This window comes from Macrobrachium rosenbergii, chromosome 56 (genome assembly GCF_040412425.1).
Source record: "Macrobrachium rosenbergii isolate ZJJX-2024 chromosome 56, ASM4041242v1, whole genome shotgun sequence".
NCBI lineage: Eukaryota > Metazoa > Arthropoda > Malacostraca > Decapoda > Palaemonidae > Macrobrachium > Macrobrachium rosenbergii.
In genome coordinates, this window is record NC_089796.1 from 57,698,833 (window position 1) to 57,717,792 (window position 18,960).

The 18,960-nt window shown below is 36.3% G+C and overlaps 1 protein-coding gene across 12 annotated transcripts in view; it reads left to right on the forward strand.

Moving 5' to 3' along the window:
• The window catches only part of LOC136836433 (serine/threonine-protein kinase DCLK1), a 241,895-nt gene that overhangs the window by 202,639 nt on the left and 20,296 nt on the right, over positions 1-18,960 (forward strand). For all 12 annotated transcript variants that reach the window (XM_067100668.1, XM_067100673.1, XM_067100671.1 and 9 more), the window contains exon 3: positions 6,989-7,085. In XM_067100668.1, coding sequence (XP_066956769.1) covers positions 6,989-7,085 — 97 coding nt within the window. The remainder of the gene's footprint in view (positions 1-6,988; positions 7,086-18,960) is intronic.

Below are 18,960 nucleotides of genomic sequence, written 5' to 3' on the forward strand. Positions count from 1 at the left end.
GGAGCTTTTAATTTGACCTTTGGTTGAGAAAGGTGTTGCTTGCAAGACTGATGTCAGTGTGTATGAATGTATATGAATAATAATGTTTTTAGATTATATATGCATATATAGTAACAAGAGATATATATATATATATATATATATATATATATATATATATATATATATATATATATATATATACACACACACACAATAATGTACACACACATTTTATTTATATGTATATATTAGTGTCGCCAAGAATTCGGTTGGGAAAATTCATAAAATCAAGCATGTTGGAGTAACACATGTGAATATTGGTGATGGAAGAAGGAAACGACTGACTCTTATGGGAATTTGCTAGTAAATATATCTGTGTGAAAGTGAAGCTTGGGTGTTGCTTGCGTATGAAGGAAGGAAGGTGAAGCTACTGAAATGAACTGTTTGTATAGCATAATTTTCAAAAGGAGAATTAAGAGGGTGGAAATTGTGGAGATTAACAGTTGCGGTCAAAAAGGTTAGGGCGGTGATATGGTTCATAAGATTTATCTGGTCATGTAGAAAGAGTGTAGTTATAGGCTAGTGCAATTATGTAGAGGTCAGTGGTGAGAGGCTGACCATGCGCTGGATGACACAGGTAGTCCACAGCACTGATCTCCACATTAACGATTACAGATTTTAAACAAAGACAATATAGGGAAGTATTTATACTAGATATAAGCACCATGTAAATGTAAAAATTACTTCAATATTGCTGTCATTGTTGAAGGGCCATATATCCTAGCATATATATTACGAGAACAAACATCCTTTGCACTCTTCTCTGCCTGACCCTAGCAGTTTTTGCTCGCAACTCTACTGTAGGTAAGCTGCTGTTGCAAACAGTGTGTCGTTTTCTAGCGTCAGGTTTAATACTACTCTGCTGGGAGTTTTGGTTGGCTGCAAATTCATTTTTTGTTTTCTAGTGCAGTCTTGGAAGCCTGAATTCAATGGGTTATCGAGGAGCAAATTCATTTTATTCCCTCATGTTTATTCATCTGTCGTTTTCCCTTCCCCATCTCTATTCTCTCTCTCTACCTGCTTTCCTATCTCTCTCTCTCTCTCTCTCTCTCTCTCTCTCTCTCTCTCTCTCTCTCTCTCTCGTTGGATTTTCCTTTGGAGCCCTCTAGAGTTTATACGACTCAGTCCATAAGGGTTTTCAGCTGAAGATTTGCAGTAAGAAATTGTTGAATGTGCATACCCATGCAAGCATATATAAACATGAAGGAAGACTATAATAAATCTAGCATATGAAACCAAAGTTAATACTGATAGCGATAAAAGCAAGCAAAACGTTTAAAAAATGGAACAGGCCACAAATACCAGACTAGAAACATGCCTATGACAAGAAGACAGGGAGTGTAAAAAAGGCCAGTGAACGTAACTGAGGGGCAGAGTGGGCAAACAAGAGCTCCCCTGTCTTATGCAAATGAACTGAAAAAGGGGAAGTGGCACCTGCAGAGCCTCATTCCATTTATCTGGTCCATCTGACAAGTATCACCGTCGCTCTGCTGCGAAATATGTCAAATGCAGAGTTCTGTCTTTCATGAGGCAGTTGGGCTGACTGGAGGAGGTCGATATTTTGTGGGAGGTGGGCGGGTTGGAGAAGGGGGAGGAGGAGGAGAGGGACGTTCTTCCATCACTGATCCACAGCAGCAAAGTGAGACTCGACTTCCAGCGGCCCCGGGACGCCTCTTTGGCTGGTAGCCATGTTTATCCTAACCGCTTGGGAGATCCGTTGACAGAAGTTAGTTACTTGAGGAATGTTGTGAGGATGCGTTGAGGTTCGCTTGTTTCATGATCGTAGTTCATATTCATTTTCATGAATTTTTTGCTTGCATTCCACATATATACAGTAGGTATCTTTTCAGGAATCTAAATAGAAAATAAATCTTCTCTCTCTCTCTCTCTCTCTCTCTCTCTCTCTGTCTCTCTCTCTCTCTAGAGAGTATATGTATGTATATATATATATATATATATATATATATATATATATATATATATATATATATATATATATATATATATACATATATATATATAGTGTGTGTGTTACACACACACACACACACACACACACACACACACACACACACATATATACATACATATATATATATATATATATATATATATATATATTATATTAATATATATTTTTATAATTATATTCCTTGTGTATTAAAGAGTTTATAAAGTTTCAAACAGATATATACGAATCTTGAAAACGGAAGAATATAAACATTGGTCCTGCCGTAAACATAACAACCACTTTTCTCTTTTGGAAAGCGGTCTTTAAGAGAGGTTGACGAAAGTGCCATCTAGTGTCTGTTGGCTCTACTATTAAAACTGTATTTCAAATTCCATAATCACAAGGGTGTTAGTTGTAGAACTGGTAAACTGCTGCGCAAGCTTTTATAGTCGGCCAAAGGAACCACAGCCTTACGCAGACTAAAAAGTCTTTTAAGCATCAAATCTTTGCCCTTCCTGTCCCAGAAATAATCAATGTGGATAGAGTCACGTTTGAGGAAGAAGTTCTGCGAAGACTGACAAAACTTTCTGATCCGCAGTGAAAAATAAAAGTGATATCTGTGTTTGTTTTGATGTGCGTTCTTCATATGTGACAAGATTGGTATGTGCCAAATGACTTTTATGTTTTAAAATTGTAAAGTTGGTTCGTTTTTAATACTGACAGTTTGTCACGATATCGTCGTTGCGTTAAATCGTTGTTAAAGACCGCTTTCCAAAAGAAAAGTGGTTGTTAAGTTTGGTTTGGACCACTGATTATTTCCTTCCTAGTTTACCCACACATACACACACACACATATATATATATAATATATATATATATATATATATATATATATATATATATATATATATATATATATATATATATATATATATATATATATATATATATATATATATATATATATATATATAACATACACACACACATATATATATGAACTTTCAGCTCTTTATGGCATGCATTGCCATGCGCAAGTTAATTATGTACCATTTGTTGTTTATAAGTAAAAGAAGCTGTTCCTCAAATTGTTGATTACAAAATACATTTCATAATCTGCCGATGTAGGAAGTTTGGTGAACTGTCTAATAACGTGCTATGAATTTCATGAAGGAGACTCCAAGTTCACTGGTCGATGTTTACAGCAGAATTTTTAATGTCCTCTTTCGTCGTTCTGTAACGAATTGTGGACTGCTTCCAGAGAGGCATTTGCACAACAAGAACGCATAAATAGAGTGAAGGAGAGGAAAAGTTTTGTGATTATATGAATTGAGGACAGTTGTGTCCCGATATGAACTGCAGTAATGCGGCAGGATTTAGCACCATATCACACTCTTGGGTGTGGGAAGTAAATTTTCAGTTCGCTTCTAGAAGGAAGGGAATCCGGGGAACGCAGCTTAAAATTCAGTTATTATTGGAATTCACGAATTCCTAGGTCAATCTGCTTTATTTAATTTTGTTAGTAGGTACACCACATATTTCATGCTAGTGAAGGCTCCACTGTGATTAACTGTTGAAGCGGGTTCTCTCTCTCTCTCTCTCTCTCTCTCTCTCTCTCTCTCTCTCTCTCTCTCTCTCTCTCTCTCTCTCTCTTCATACGCGTGTTTGTTCGAGAATTGTCATCCTACATGTAATATTATTTTTCACAGACATTGGTCTCTCTCTCTCTCTCTCTCTCTCTCTCTCTCTCTCTCTCTCTCTCTCTCTCTCTCCTCTCTCATCTCTCTCTCTCTCTCTCTCTCTCTCCTCATACGTTTGTTTTGTTCGAGACATGTCATCCTACATGTAATATTATTTCACAGACATTGGGGATAGGAAGTTAGCTCAGTCTCCTGGGTTGCATGGGAGTTTATTCAAGATTCCCCCAGGGAATTCTTGCAGTTGAACACCCGAGCAGAGTACATAAAAAAAGAAAAAATGATGAACGCTGCTGCGATTTTTTATGATTCTCGCCAGATACAAATACTTTATATGAGCTTCACATGTGTCAAGTTACGTACCTATGTTTTATCTTTGTTACAATTGAAAAGTGTTTACGTGATAAACCCGATTAGGTATTTGTTCTAAATGTACTCTATAAATGAAACAAGAAAGGAAAGGAAGTAATGCCATTTCTGACGGGGCTGTTTTTTAAGGGTCGTAACCTTAGTTGCAGATTACCTTATTTATTTCTCAAATTTCGTTTATAGTCTATGAAAATATTTGTTCTTATGTGATTTACTACCCCTTGTTTTCATCTGTTACTAAACATCGTTGTTTCTCTATTTTCGGGCAGTTAATAAACATTTTTCAGTTGTAATAATAACAATTATTATACATTTTAAATGTTTCTGCCTATATTCGTGTATGTTTTCATTTTTCTTTGTTTTCCCTTTGAAAATATTTAATACTTTCTGTTCCAGGCCCTTTGCTTAATTGTTGGGCGAGTTACCGTTTCAGTCTTTCTACAAACGAGTATAGTTTCGTTGGCGCTGAAGCGAGGTGAACATTTTAAGATAGAAAAGTGATTACCGCCACAAAACAGTTTGTATGTGAACACATGGCGTACCTTATTATGTGGCAGTTTTGATTCTCCCTCATAAGGCTTTCAGTGTGGTGGTTATGCCACAGCACTAAAGTCGAACTGTGCCGTGAATAGATGTGTGGTGAGCACCATTACGCCCTCTGGTTCGGGTGTGCGTCTGGGCTTTTATTTAGTCGATATTTAAAGGTTAAAGAGCTCTCGACCTTGAATTGTTCTCCAGTGTCGGAAAGGATTCCATCGTTTACCTTTCGTATTTATAGCGAAGCCTCTTGACGATTTTATATTTATTCTTCTGTTTAGAAGTATTGTCCTTGGACTTGAGAATTTACTCTTCAATTCTGGTTTGACACACACATGTATATATATATATATATATATATATATATATATATATATATATATATATATATATATATATATATATATATATATATATATGATAAGAATACTTTAATTTGTTAGTGTTTGTGAAGTTATATTACGAGTATATGCTGTATAAATAATGACGGTGTTTTCATTTTCATCTTGAACTGTTAATATTTCTCCTCTCCTCTCTCATGTTTGTTCCTTCCAAGTGGGTGTGTGTAGTGTTTGTGTATGTATGTATGTATATATATATATATATATATATATATATATATATATATATATATATATATATATATATATAATATGTATATATAAAGTTGTGTCGTGAATGGAAGTCTGCGTTTTTGGATGTGATTTGAAAAATTTCCCAAGTGCTTGTGCCATGTAACAGTTCTTCATTCAAAGAATGCTTTTGGGGCGGTCTCTGTAGCGAGACAGAGCTTGTGTCGATTTGCCCAGCAAGTTAAATTGCGTCTTGCAGACTTTTGTCGCCACATACATTAGAGTGATAGAAATGGCGGTAGGTGCATCATGTTATTTGTGATGCAGATGAGTATGGAGAAAACCCGGTGTGTGCCGATGTTTTTTTTTTTCGCAGTTTGTTAAATTCTTTACTTTATATGGGAACTTAAGAAAGGATTAGAAAGTGTGGCTGTTTTTGGAGCGGTTGATCTGAGAGTGATTTTAGAATGATATTACATTGTTGATGATGTTTGTCAAAACTGCCAAACATTCTTCCATAACCTGAATTTCAGAGACTCCTGGTAATGATTTCTTAGTGTTAAATACATTTGCATGTTTTTTTTACAAGGGGAGGAGACAACCAACATGTACCATGCAGTCATTGGATGGGAGTTGTATGATGCTTTTAGATGGAGTTGAGCATCGCTCATTTGCCATTATTGTAGCGAGGAATATGTTTGTCCCTCATCAATTTCATATTTTTTACCATTATGGAGCTCATAAAAAGTTTCATGGTATCCTGTGAAAATTGACGTCAAAATTGGCAAAACTCAAGCCATCTATGTAACAGCTCGTGTGACCTCTTGATAATGAACTCATGCGATTTCAGTTTTCTTTAATTTTTCGTGCTAAGCTTTCGCCAAAGTGTTTAATAATGCAAAAAACCCCTTTTGGGTGACGCCGCCTGTACATCATCAGTCACTTCAGTAAACAACAGCCGTAGCTTGAATGAGATCTCACTTACCGCTTTAGTCCTTTAGAGCTGACTGGGACTTTCCCGTTGGCATTGTAAACTGAAATGAACTTCTCGGATGAGCTAAACCTTGTCCTGTCATAAGGCCATCTTCGCCTAACGACAAAGACGAAAAAAATGAAGCCAGTTGCTCCATTGAAAGATATAACAGTCATTTACTGCATCCAAAATGTTTACCGTACTTAAGATTCTTTGTATTTCATTCATTCGGTGGTAGATTATTGATGGTGAATTAAGTTTTTCTCCATGTATCGGTACCCTTAGCAGAAATGCAACCTGTCTTTTTTTTTTTTTTTTCATATCACAGTCACCATATTCGACTGGGTGGTTTTTATAGTGTGGGGTTCCTGGTTGCATCCTGCCTCCTTAGGAGTCCATCACTTTTCTCACTATGTGCGCTGCTTCTAGTAGCACACTCTTCTGCGTGAGTCCTGGAGCTACTTTGGCATTTAGTTTTTCCAGATTCCTTTTCAGGGATCTTGGGATCGTGCCTAATGCCCCTGATTATGGGTACAATTTCCACTGGCACATCTCACATCCTTCTTGTTTCGATTTTCGGGTCATGAAACTTACCCATTTTTCCTCTTTCTTTGTCATCTACCTGGTGTTCCATGGTATTGCCACATCAGTGAGTGATACTTTATTCTTGATTTTGTTATCAACGTCACTTCTGGTCTATTGACACGTATCACCCTATCTGTTCTGTTGCCATAGTCCCAGAAAACGATCTGGCTTTGCCTGGTCATTATTATTATTATTATTATTATTATTATTATTATTATTATTATTATTCCATTTTACAGAAGAAAATCTTTTTTGGTTGCAGGTGTTGAGTCTAAGAGACTTCTTCTTCGACGACGACATCTTCATCGCATATGGTCCAGAGCGTCTCTCCCACGACGATTTCGATCTGGATTCCGAAGGTGAGTCTTCCGCGCCGGCTTTCAGTTCGACGTATAGCATTCTCTCTCTCTCTCTCTCTCTCTCTCTCTCTCTCTCTCTCTCTCTCTCTCTCTCTCTCTCTCTCTCTCGCACGCGCACACACACACACACACACACACACACACACCAAATACATGCTTTCGTGGACTGGCGATGAAAAGATTTGATATCAAAATCACTTGGAATTTGGATTTTGACCATAGTAGGTAAACCGGTCTTTGGCAAAGATTTACTAGGAAATTCGAGATAATGGAACTCTTTCCATTTCGAAATGTGCTCTTTATCCCGTAAGTAACTACTGAGAAACAAACGTAAATGATGTGAATTTAGTTTATCTTTTATAAGAGAATTTCGACAAAGTTGAAGAACGATTGAAAATTCCTTTAAATTTAATCCTTTAAATTTAAGCGTTTCACTTTTGTGTCAATATTGGTTTTTTCTGTGATTACAGCATATAATTTGCTCTTTTCTACGATGTATCATTTTCTCGTTTCGTCCATTTCTTTTACTCGAATCCCCCCTCCCCTCAATTGGGCAGCCACACCTGTTTTCCCACTTGAGCTGAGCTTTAAAAGTTGAGGGTTTCCTAAATTTGTACTATTGAAGGCCATATAAGAGACGTTTTTGTAATAATAATGGGTTTGGTTAAAGAAATAATATCGTTTTATCGAGTCGTTAGGAAATTGTGTTCTTTTGTGGTAAATCACCCATTTAAGCTCTCTTGCTAGTTGATTCGAAGCTTGAAGGCTTCTTAAGAGTTCTTGCTGTTTGAAATTAGCTATTCAGTACTGGAGGAGGTTACTTATATGCAGGAGATTTTTGTCTATCATTTTTCTCCGAATGCGCATTTACAGCTATGTTTATATAGTCACATAGTGTCGATTTTTACTTTTGTATTTAAAGGAAACTTTTGTTCTTATACTAGAATGCTTTTCTTTATGTTTGTATGTACACACATTTATGCATGTATATACGTATGCAGACCTTTACTTATGTATATACAGTTATATATACATATGCATGAACTGTCAGGCAGAAATTTATGAATGTGTTATTGTGTAAATATGTATATTCACCTCTTTAACCACGTTGAATATCTGAGAAACAGTGGTTATCATACTACGAACAGTATATATGAGACACTGTTGCTAGTGTGGTATACTTTGGAGAATGTTATGTTTTGTTATTTGATTAAAGAACGGCCGATGATGTCATTTCAATAGGCATGTGAATGACTGTCGTAAAGTGAATCACATTTACGCTCCATGACCTTCTTTTCGTCAGCCAAGTGCCCTGAGAGATCAGCTGCAATCCGTTTCACGTTGTGGCGCACACAAGGAAAAGAAATACCAGTCGTTATGGGCAATGAAACTGGTCGTTCAGAAGGGAGGAGGAGTTGCTCATGCGATGTTCATAGTCATTTCATTTTATTATTATTATTATTATTGTTATTATTATTATTATAATTATTATTATTATTATTATTATTAGCTTCTGTTGAAAGTTATCAGTTGTAGTATATCAATGGCGGGGTCGCACACTAACCCTCCTAGTAAATTTCAATGCGGTTTGAAATATAAACAAAACTACATATGAATAAAATGACTAAGTAAGAAAGATATCAAATAAGCAGCATTCCTGGTGATAGACTAAATTTTTTCATTGCCTTTATGGTAAACTGTTATACAAGATATTTTTTCTGTTCCTTTTTCCATACAAACCTTAGTCACAAAAAGGCAATAATATTGTTGGACTTCAGGCCTGTATCTGTTGGCTTTTGCTTCAGCTGTCACGACGCTGGTTATTATTAGTGGAGTTTTACTTTATCTCATATATTGTATCTTGGTGTCTAGAGGTGAGCTTGCTTTGTATGTGACAAAGATCATAGGAAGATATTTCTCTCTCTCTCTCTCTCTCTCTCTCTCTCTCTCTCTCTCTCTCTCTCTCTCTCTCTCTCTCTCTCTCAAATACTTTTCAAATGTACTCAGGTGATAATTCTCTGATCTATGATTGCATAGTTATAAACATAAGTTGATACCTAGGATTGCAGCATCCCAAGCCTGGCTTGGTGATCCAGTGGTTAGCGTATTCAGTATGGAATTTGTAAGTCCAGATGTGACGAACCACTCTTCATCTGGGCTTCATTAATAGGTTTTGGTTCAAGCTGCACTTCATTCATCATGTCGGTCCCAAATGAAAGGCTGTATAATAAAACACTGTGCGGCATCCATGAGGGGTACATAAATAAAGTTTGAGAAATGATCGAGAAATTAGTAACAGTAAATTCGTGAATAGTAGCGCTATGAAAAGGTTACGTGGAGCGAAAATTCAGTATTCCTTTTTTCCTGTGGAGATATTTTCAACATGGCGCCGTTTATAGAACTCTTCAGCCCTCTTCAAATTTGTCATGATGATGAGGTTAATTTGGGATGTGTGTCAGTTTAATGGTACCGACGAAGACCGTAACTGATAATGTTGTCAACAGGTAAGCGAACTTGATGGAGATAATGTCTACCCCGTAAGTTTATGGCGTCGTTATATTGTGTTTATAGTGAAAGACTTGAAAAATAATATATTACATTTTCTTGGCATGTAGAAATACTGGAGATGTTATGTGGTTGTGAGAGTGTCTAGTCGGATAATATCAAGCACAGATATGGCGTAACTTCGCCCTGGAAAAATTTCTATGTGGGTGCCATGTAGCCTATGCTCAGTATAGGTACCCTTGTGTGCTAGTGCTAATATATGTATTTAATAGAATAATAACTATATAGGAAATGTAGCACTATTTTGAGTTATATCGACAACCCATCCCGTGGGCTTAAAGCCGAAAAAAGATGATGATTTGGAAATGCTCTTAAATGATTAAAGGTCCCTCTTGAATGAAAAAAGAAAGAAGCAGAAAACAAAATTCCATGTTGGGAAAAGTCATCCATGGAAAGAAGGCATTCCCACATTATAATAATTTCCACCAGTGGAAATAATGAAGTAGATGAAAATCGCTAAAGTGTTCACGGAAATAGTCTGCAAATAGTTAGGGAAGCCCCTACCCGCACCCCACCCCTCCGGCCCTTGTGGGAAAGGCGAGGCAATGACCCCATGGGAAGCATCCCTTTTATCGCGTTCAAGTGGAAGTGTCGATAGGACCAGGTGTTCGCCCTCGCATTCTCCATTCTAATATACTGAGCTTACTTTCGGTTCTATGGGATATTTTAAGCAGTTTCCGATTCACTTCGTTTAAATGATATCAGGAGGACAATATGATTGAAAGCCACATTTCTGTACCTCGTTTATCCCAACGCGTTCTTCTCGAAAGAGTCGGGGCGTGGGATGAAGCACATCCCTTTAATGTGTGCGCTTTCGTGCGTTAACCTTTTTTTGGGTTGATGGGTGACGAATGTGATTCCATGAACTTCATGTTTAAGTATCTGTTTTGGGAGATGAAGCATTTTTGAAGGAATATTATCGTGCTCCTATCCCTAGAAGGGAGTGTCTCTTTTAATGAGTTTGACGTTGCTCTCGTTGTTGTACCGACATTTAGTCAATTTATATTAGTATTTGCCCTATTTATGAAGGCAGTTGGCAATTAGTTTGTTTAGGTGTAGAGTCTTAAAAAGTTGCGATTTTCCGATTTCATACATTTATCTGGAAAAGTTGTTACTCTTTTCCCTTGTACTCAAGAGGGAATCGTTGCCAGGTTAATGTGTTCACAATTCTCTGCTTGTTCGTTTGATGTTAGAATTGAAGATCAGAACTTGAATGGCTTTTACCCCCCCAACATATTTGGATAAAGTGAAAATATAAATACATATTCCCAATGCTTATTTTCCGAAATGTTCGCAATCCCCGTCAGTATCCCGGAAAGGGGAACGTTGACTCCATGTATTTTTTGTGATACGTCCCCGATGTCCCACTTATTCGCATCGTTCCATTAAAGGAAAAACACATTGCATCGTTTATACGCGCTGCCATTCTGAAATGAAGCATTTCCAAGTTTTTGGTTTTCATGTGTCATGAATATATGCCATGTACAATATGTATACTATATATATAATATATATTACATATATATATATATATATAATATATATATATATATATATATATATATATATATATATATATATATATATATATATATATATATATATATTTTTTATATATATATATCGTGCGTTTTGTGTGGTATGTACTATCAGTAGAATCGTTTTAAACAAGGAAATGTAAAGATAAAAGAAAATATGTCATAATAGAAAAAATGATAAGTTGCAGCAGAAACACAAGGCTTCATAAATCCGCATATGAAGGAGAAAGTTGAAGGAGTAATGTTAACCACACAGGATTCATGGTTGGCACGGCAAAGTTTCTGGGACAGAAATGAAAATTCTGTAACAAACACTCAGTCTTTTTCACACCATTATTCTTCCAACAAGATACTTGTTTATAATTATATATATATATATATATATATATATATATATATATATATATATATGTGTGTGTGTGTGTGTGTGTGTGTGTGTGTGTGTGTGTATGTATTGTTTACACTTCGTAGAACACTGCTTGACAACAGTAAAAGAAATATATGTGCATACGCTTTTGACGAAATATAATTCACATATAAAAATTATGTTGAAGGAAGAGTGTCTTTGTATTCAAATGTAACAATATCATTCATATCTTTATATATATTATATATATATATATATATATATATATATATATATATATATATATATATATATATATATATATATATATATATATATATATATATATATATATATATATATATATATATATATATATATATATCTTGTGTGTGAGAAGCAGCTAACGTTGTGGAAGTTATCTATCTCCATAGGGAGTTGCTCTTCGATTCCGATCAGTTATTTGTAGATTATGGCTGTGACTGATCTCGTTCCTTCTCTACCTACTCGTACTCAAATTGTTTATATATTAACTTACCCATTTGGGTAAACATGACAGCAGTATTTAAATAATTGATTCTGCAATTGCAATGTCTTTATAATATGTCCAGTACTTTATGTTGGTTGCAATTTATTATTTAAGGATACCGTTTAAGAATATGACTGTGTATTAATTTATACTGTGCTACACACTGAGAAAATAAAAGGATACACATTGTGGTGTCTTTAGTGGGATGAACGTTTGCATGTATGTATGGGTTTGATTGTGCACGTAACCATTATATATTTCCACATAACTTGAATTAAAAAAGTAATGTTCATAATTTATATTTGGAAATGGCTGGGACTGAAACCCGAGATGGCAGTAATGCAAATGTGTAGGAGAGCCATTGAAAATCCCAGCTCTTTTATGTTCGTGTTGTAACCCAGCAAGTATTTAATATGATAAAAAAAGGCAGTTGTTGTGTCATATGCCCTTTAAAAGGCGAAGATACTATGGTATGAAATTCTCTCTCTCTCTCTCTCTCTCTCTCTCTCTCTCTCTCTCTCTCTCTCTCAGTGGATATTTGCTAAAGACTAAGAGTCTTGTGTAAACGATTAAAGTATTGTGAACTAATTTAGTGACGAAGCTGCTCCGCAAATAATGAAGAGGGAAGACATTTTGTATTCCTTGAATTGAAGTTTGTTTATAAACATATAACTTGTTAATAGTGTCTTGTCATAAAATTGTCGTTATAATTTTATATATATTCATTGATTTTGACTGCCTTGTAACTTGAGTAGGTTCTTTCATAAGTGAGGCTTATAATATATATAATATATATATATATATATATATATATATATATATATATATATATATATATATATATATATATATATATATATCAGATATTTATCCATTCAGTATTTTCAGTTGTTAGGAACTTATATCATCAATGTTTTTGTGACAGATGTCCTCCTATCCTTGAAAGACGTCTCTCACACACGACATATGACGTCATTCGTTGTAAAACGAAGCACATCCTTTTTCATGGTCTCCTTAGGATTAGTTGTCATCCATCTTGATCATAGATTAATTTCGAAACTCTCTCTCTCTCTCTCTCTCTCTCTCTCTCTCTCTCTCTCTCTCTCTCTCTCTCTCTCTCTCTCTCTCTTATGCGAATAGATAGCAGATTACTGTAGAGACTTGTAGTATTTTGGAGATGTTTCTGTCGACGTGTTGTAAAAAGAGTTTTGTGTTGAATCTCTCATCCTTGTATTTCTTATAGTGAGGGTTATAGTTCTCCAGAATCTTTAATATATTGTAGAAAATGTTGTCAAGAGTGTTCGGAGCTCTAATGATTCTTCAGTGATGTCCTCCTGAAAGCTCAAGTGAAATTTTCTGATTAAAGTTAGTCCGGCGTATGTAGATGTATGTATATGTGTACGTGCGACGTGAACTTTCACATTTCCGACTGTTTTCGTACAAACTCTCCTTGGTTAGATGGGGCTTAAGTTTGTTCGGAAGGAATGGCTACGATTCCTTCCAGTGGAAGGTAATTAAGACTGTGTGAAATTGGGATGGTTAGATTTTAGAATTTTCTTTATGTAGAGCTGTTTGGCCAGACATGACAAGCCTTACGTGAGTTCTCTTATGCAGTATAGATTCGTGTTTCTATTCGCTCTATGGGCTCCGAGGCCAGGAGGGGGCCATGAAGGTGTTCCAGGGATTTACATAGGAATGTTAGGGGAAAATCTTCACGAATCTCCCTTTCATGAACATCAAGGCTGCATTTGTCAGTCATCGTCATGTAGTACAGATTCAGGTTTCTTAAACCATGGCCTGCGGGGCCAGATTAGTAAAATCAACGTTACAGTTTGTCAGGCATCCTCATTGAGCTGAAATTTGAGTTGATTCAAAATATGGCTCCGGGATCGGGACGAGACCATGACAGCAATCGGAAGGGTTACGTGGGATCTTTATTGAAAAATCTTAAGCCATACTTGCAAGCGCAGCGAGGTGGCTCAAGCGAGTATTGTGTCCCATGTGTACAACTTCATGTGCATGTATTATTTAGGGGTGGTTTTGTTGGTTCCGTGTCGTAGACTTATGCTAATCTTGAAAGTACTATACATCTCGAATATACACTAGTAAGTACACGATAAACTTTTGAATATAATTCAGTAGTTCTCCTTTTCAGGTGTTTCTTAACTTTCGTGGAAAGGAACTTGCGTCCTCTTTAAGAGGTGTTTGCTATCTTGTGTTACCTATCCTAAATGAACGCTCCCCTTTTTCCTTGGAATCTCTGTTGTAAACGAGCGTTAACTTTTATTCTTTACCCTGTGATTTTTGCTCTTCGACATTATTTTAGGCCTCTCCTAGCAACCGTTAGGGAATTAAAAAGGGGGTGGGGAGGGACTTGGTTCTCCTTGCGATGTGTAATTCTTTGGAGCAAAATGTACAGTTATCGTCATTATAGCTTGCTATGATTATATGGAAGGCTGGTTTCACAAGTTTTTTCTGATTTCTGTTCATATATTCTGGTTTCTGCAAATCATTCGTTTTCTTGTTCCCGCCTACTTTGGTAGCCTCCTTTGCTAACATTTCACATTTTGAATATTATTTCATTTTATTTTTTTAAGCTCTTCGTGCTTTCATTTTGCAAAAAGTTACTGTACTGAATTTTTTAATTTAGCGAAAATGCTCTTTGAAGCAGTTGGCAGTCTGATGATTGGTTGAATGTAACATGTCTGAATAGCATCGTTGTGTTAAATATAGTTATAGTGTGATCTGAATGGAAGCTTATTTAATTACTCGAATATCTAAGTAAAATTTACCGAGATTAGAGATTAAGCAAAAAATCTGTTAAATCCGAAAGTAAATAGCACTGTCGCCGAAGATAACGTCTTGAAATGGTTTTCGGGCACATTTATTTCATGCAGAACATTTTCATATATTTTCTTTATTTTCTAAAGTAAATTGGAACAAGTACACTGAATATTGGACAGACATGTAGTTGTCAACATTTTATAAAGAATAGTTTCAACTTGAAAATTGGAATTGATAAAAATCAGTGTATGGGAAACTTTTGTGGAAGTACACCGAACAGCCCCCAATGTCTTAAGGAGGGAAAACATCTCCAGTTGATTTTCTTGGCAATTTCATGGGTTTTTGGGGCCTTTCAAAACAGTAAGTACTTGACAGCAGTGCTGCTATTCTCTTTGGACTTTTGGACATAGGAACACATTTTTTCATAGTCTTGCCACTCTGTAACACCATTTACAGGAAAAACATATGTGAGGGAGACATTTAGGTTAATGAATAAGCTTATTTCATTCCGGTCACCAAGCATTATCTGAGGTTGCAGTGTCTTTTCACGAGGATTTTTCAGGTATCTTCCATTTCATCTTTCTCTTGGTAATCAAATAAAACTCGTACGCGTGCGAACGTTGATGGATTTGAGTATAAAGTAATGGTGATATGTGCAGAAGACAGTATTCTGAAAGCTTTGCGATTAAAATAGAAATTCGTGAAAGAATTCACAGAGAGAGAGAGAGAGAGAGAGAGAGAGAGAGAGAGAGAGAGAGAGAGAGAGAGAGAGAGAGAGAGAGAGAGAGAGAGAGTTGCATCATGTTATGTGACTTAGGTATCTTTGGGTGGAAAAGCGCTTTTATTTTACGGAAGTTGAGATTCTAGGAGGGAATGACAGAGCATATATGCAGCCAGGTATAAATGGCCACACTGAGATGCACACAATTCAGACCAGTAACCCCAATTCACCCGTTTGCCATGTTGCTGTCAACTGAAATCGAGGTTACTTACCTAGGATGCTTCTTTTAATTTTATTTTTATCATAGTTTCAGCGTTAATTTCACCAGATCTTTTCCGAGTTGTTCTTATGATAAAGTCAAACTTACGGTATATTAAAGTCTTTTTCCCCATAAGAAAACAGTCATCCGTGTCTTGTATGACTAAGCCTATTGTTCGGTTATGAGGTGGAACGTTTTTGTTGCAAACGTGATGTGAATAAGAATTAACCATCTTTTGGTAGCCATGAAGTCAGGTGACACACCTCGCATGACTTCTTTCTTTTCTTATCTAGGCATTTCGTGATTTCCTCAGTGTCGTGTGATATGAGGGTACTGTATCATGTATACAACACTTCAGAGAGAGAGACTAAAACCATTTAAGCCTTTCGAGAGAGAGAGATCTCAGTATTTGTGCAGGATTGGGAAATAACATTTTTCCATACTACGAAAAGATGTTTTACCCTAAGTTTCTGCTAATAGAATTACAGTGTAAATCGGTCGACGCATTCGCACGTTCATGCCTCAGAGTATGTGGGTAGAGTATCGAAAATTGCCCCATATCTCCTGGGCATTTTCAGTGTCGGGTTGGTGCGTCTTTAGAGAAAGCTGTTAGGTCACAGGTGCGTGTGCTGGTCGAAAGCTGGGAGATATTGCAAGTATGTAAGCTGTGATCCGGGTGACTTGTTTATTTCTTGCTTAAAAGTAAATTTGCGTGTCATGGTTTGGAGCGTCGTACCGGTGGTGAAATTGCTTATTTCTTTCTGAAAATTACACGTATCTTACGTTCGAGGATGATAATATCATTTGACGAAATTCTTCCTTCGTGGCCCGCGAATGCCTTCCCAAATATATATATATATATATATATATATATATATATATATATATATATATATATATATATATATATATATATATATATATATATATATATATATATATATGACCTACATCTTTAATAGTTTTGTCAGAAATAACAAAAAGGACAAAAGTTTAATATTTCATCAAATTGTAATTCATACCAAATAGTAACACTTGGGACGTAACCCCCTCATTGACAGGATCGCTGTCTGAGTCATGAAATCGCCGGAGTTGCAAAGAATGGCTTCTCGCGCCGAACATTGTACAGTACTTACGACGTTGATTTGCCCTTGGGCACGACCACTTTCCAGGCTGTTACGGCAGGAGGGAGGAGGGTAGGGGGTGGGGGACAATGGAGGGCATGCATTTATTGGTTGGCATTGCCTCAACTTTCACTTCGTTTTGTTGTGAATGACACTAATTTAGTGTGTGTATGGTTCTGTAGCCTCTGAACTTTTTTTCCGCACTAACCCCATTATTGAGCTAGAAGGTCTAGATTTCCTCTCTCTCTCTCTCTCTCTGGGATGGGATCAATAGGTGTATACTTCTTATCGTGTTAGTATTGTCAGTAGTAGTAGGAATATCATTTAAATTCTTAATTTATATGTCACAAGTGAGAAGGCCGTTGTTATGCACAGCCAGCTTCCAAAGAATATAATACCCATGAAAAACAAAAGAGAAACATGAGAAGAAATAACAAGAAGTTTTGTTTCTGAAGAAAGAATAAATTTTGAATCTTATTAAACACATAAATGGAATTAGAAAATATGTCCGCTATTCAAACTTTTAGGTTTATCGTCGTAAATATTGGCCTGTTGATGCCATGTCTCCTTTCCCTTTGTTTGTGTACATCATCAGAGAGTGATATTTTATTGTTTCTGCTTTTTTTGTTGATCACTCCCGCGACTAAGCTTGGTTTTTGTTTATTTTTTATTTGTCCTGAATTGTATTACTCACAAGTCTGTCGTTTTACATCGTGTTGTTGTTGTTTTTGGAGGGAGAAGTCGCAGACGGGGACAAGTGAGGGTTATTGATCTTAACACATGTCCGATAAAATCGTCTCCCTCGATCTCCCCCTCCCCCCTCTTCCCTGCCACCCTTCCTTCCTTTCCTCCTTTATAGGATGAGTCATACGGGGGGAACCAAAGGAGAGAGAGAGAGAGAGAGAGAGAGAGAAAGCACTAAATTGTAAAATCTTAAACTGGCACATTATTTGGCTGGGGATTGTGGTGGTTATATTTTGTTGTAAATGGCTACAGTAGTAATCAAGCTGTAAACCCTGAAGAAAAAAAAAATGTTGCCAACAAAGACTCGGAGTGGGAAAGATAAAAATAAGAGGCAACCTCGAGGAAAGGCATTGGATTGCAAAGGCGAAATGCCAAAGTAAAGGAAATTTTCACGATTCTCTGTCACAGAATTGTTTCAGCTTCGCATTTGAATGTGTGAACTTCTGCCGATTGCCTTTCCTCGATGACTGGTTGGAGTTTGATGGTAGCAGAAATGAAACTAGAGAACTGAAGACATTTAACCCTTCATTTGGGCTTGCGGCGATTTTGGAATCGGGTTTTTGTTGTTGTTGTTTTTCTTTCTTTTAGCGGGTCTCGCAGATCAAAGTAAATTGCCTTATAGTAATTCATATACTGCTGCGAATTACAATAGCTCGCTCAGGTCCACAATGATCTTGAAGAACCTGGATGCCGAAGATCTTTGCTGATTAGGAAAAGAAGTGTTAGCACAAATTTTGTGGCTTTGAGAAGTGACTCATTCACTGAAAACTCAACAGGTGAACGATGCTCTTGAGTTTTAAAACCGTATTAGTTCCGTCAGACTGTATAATGGATTACAAAATGTAAATATGCTGCTCTGAATTGCTGCATAGATTCCAAATGATATCCAGATATACGGAGTATCAGGCCTGTGACAAAATACACACACACAGTGTTTGATAAGACGTGGATACAATGAGTACACAAGACAAATTTTGAGCAAATAGTTTATCATTAATCCAGTTCACAATTAATTATATATATATATATATATATATATATATATATATATATATATATAATTGTGAACTGGATTATGGGTCAATATATTTGCTCAAATTTGCTCACTGCACTCATTGTATCTACGTCTCATCAAGCACTACAGTAAACACTACCTGTATCAGAAGATGGGTCACCCGCCCAAAAAAAGAAAAAGAAAAAATCCATCATCTGGAACCGGCTGGTTTCCCAGACCTAACCAGTTATCAAGAGTAAAGGCTTCAGGA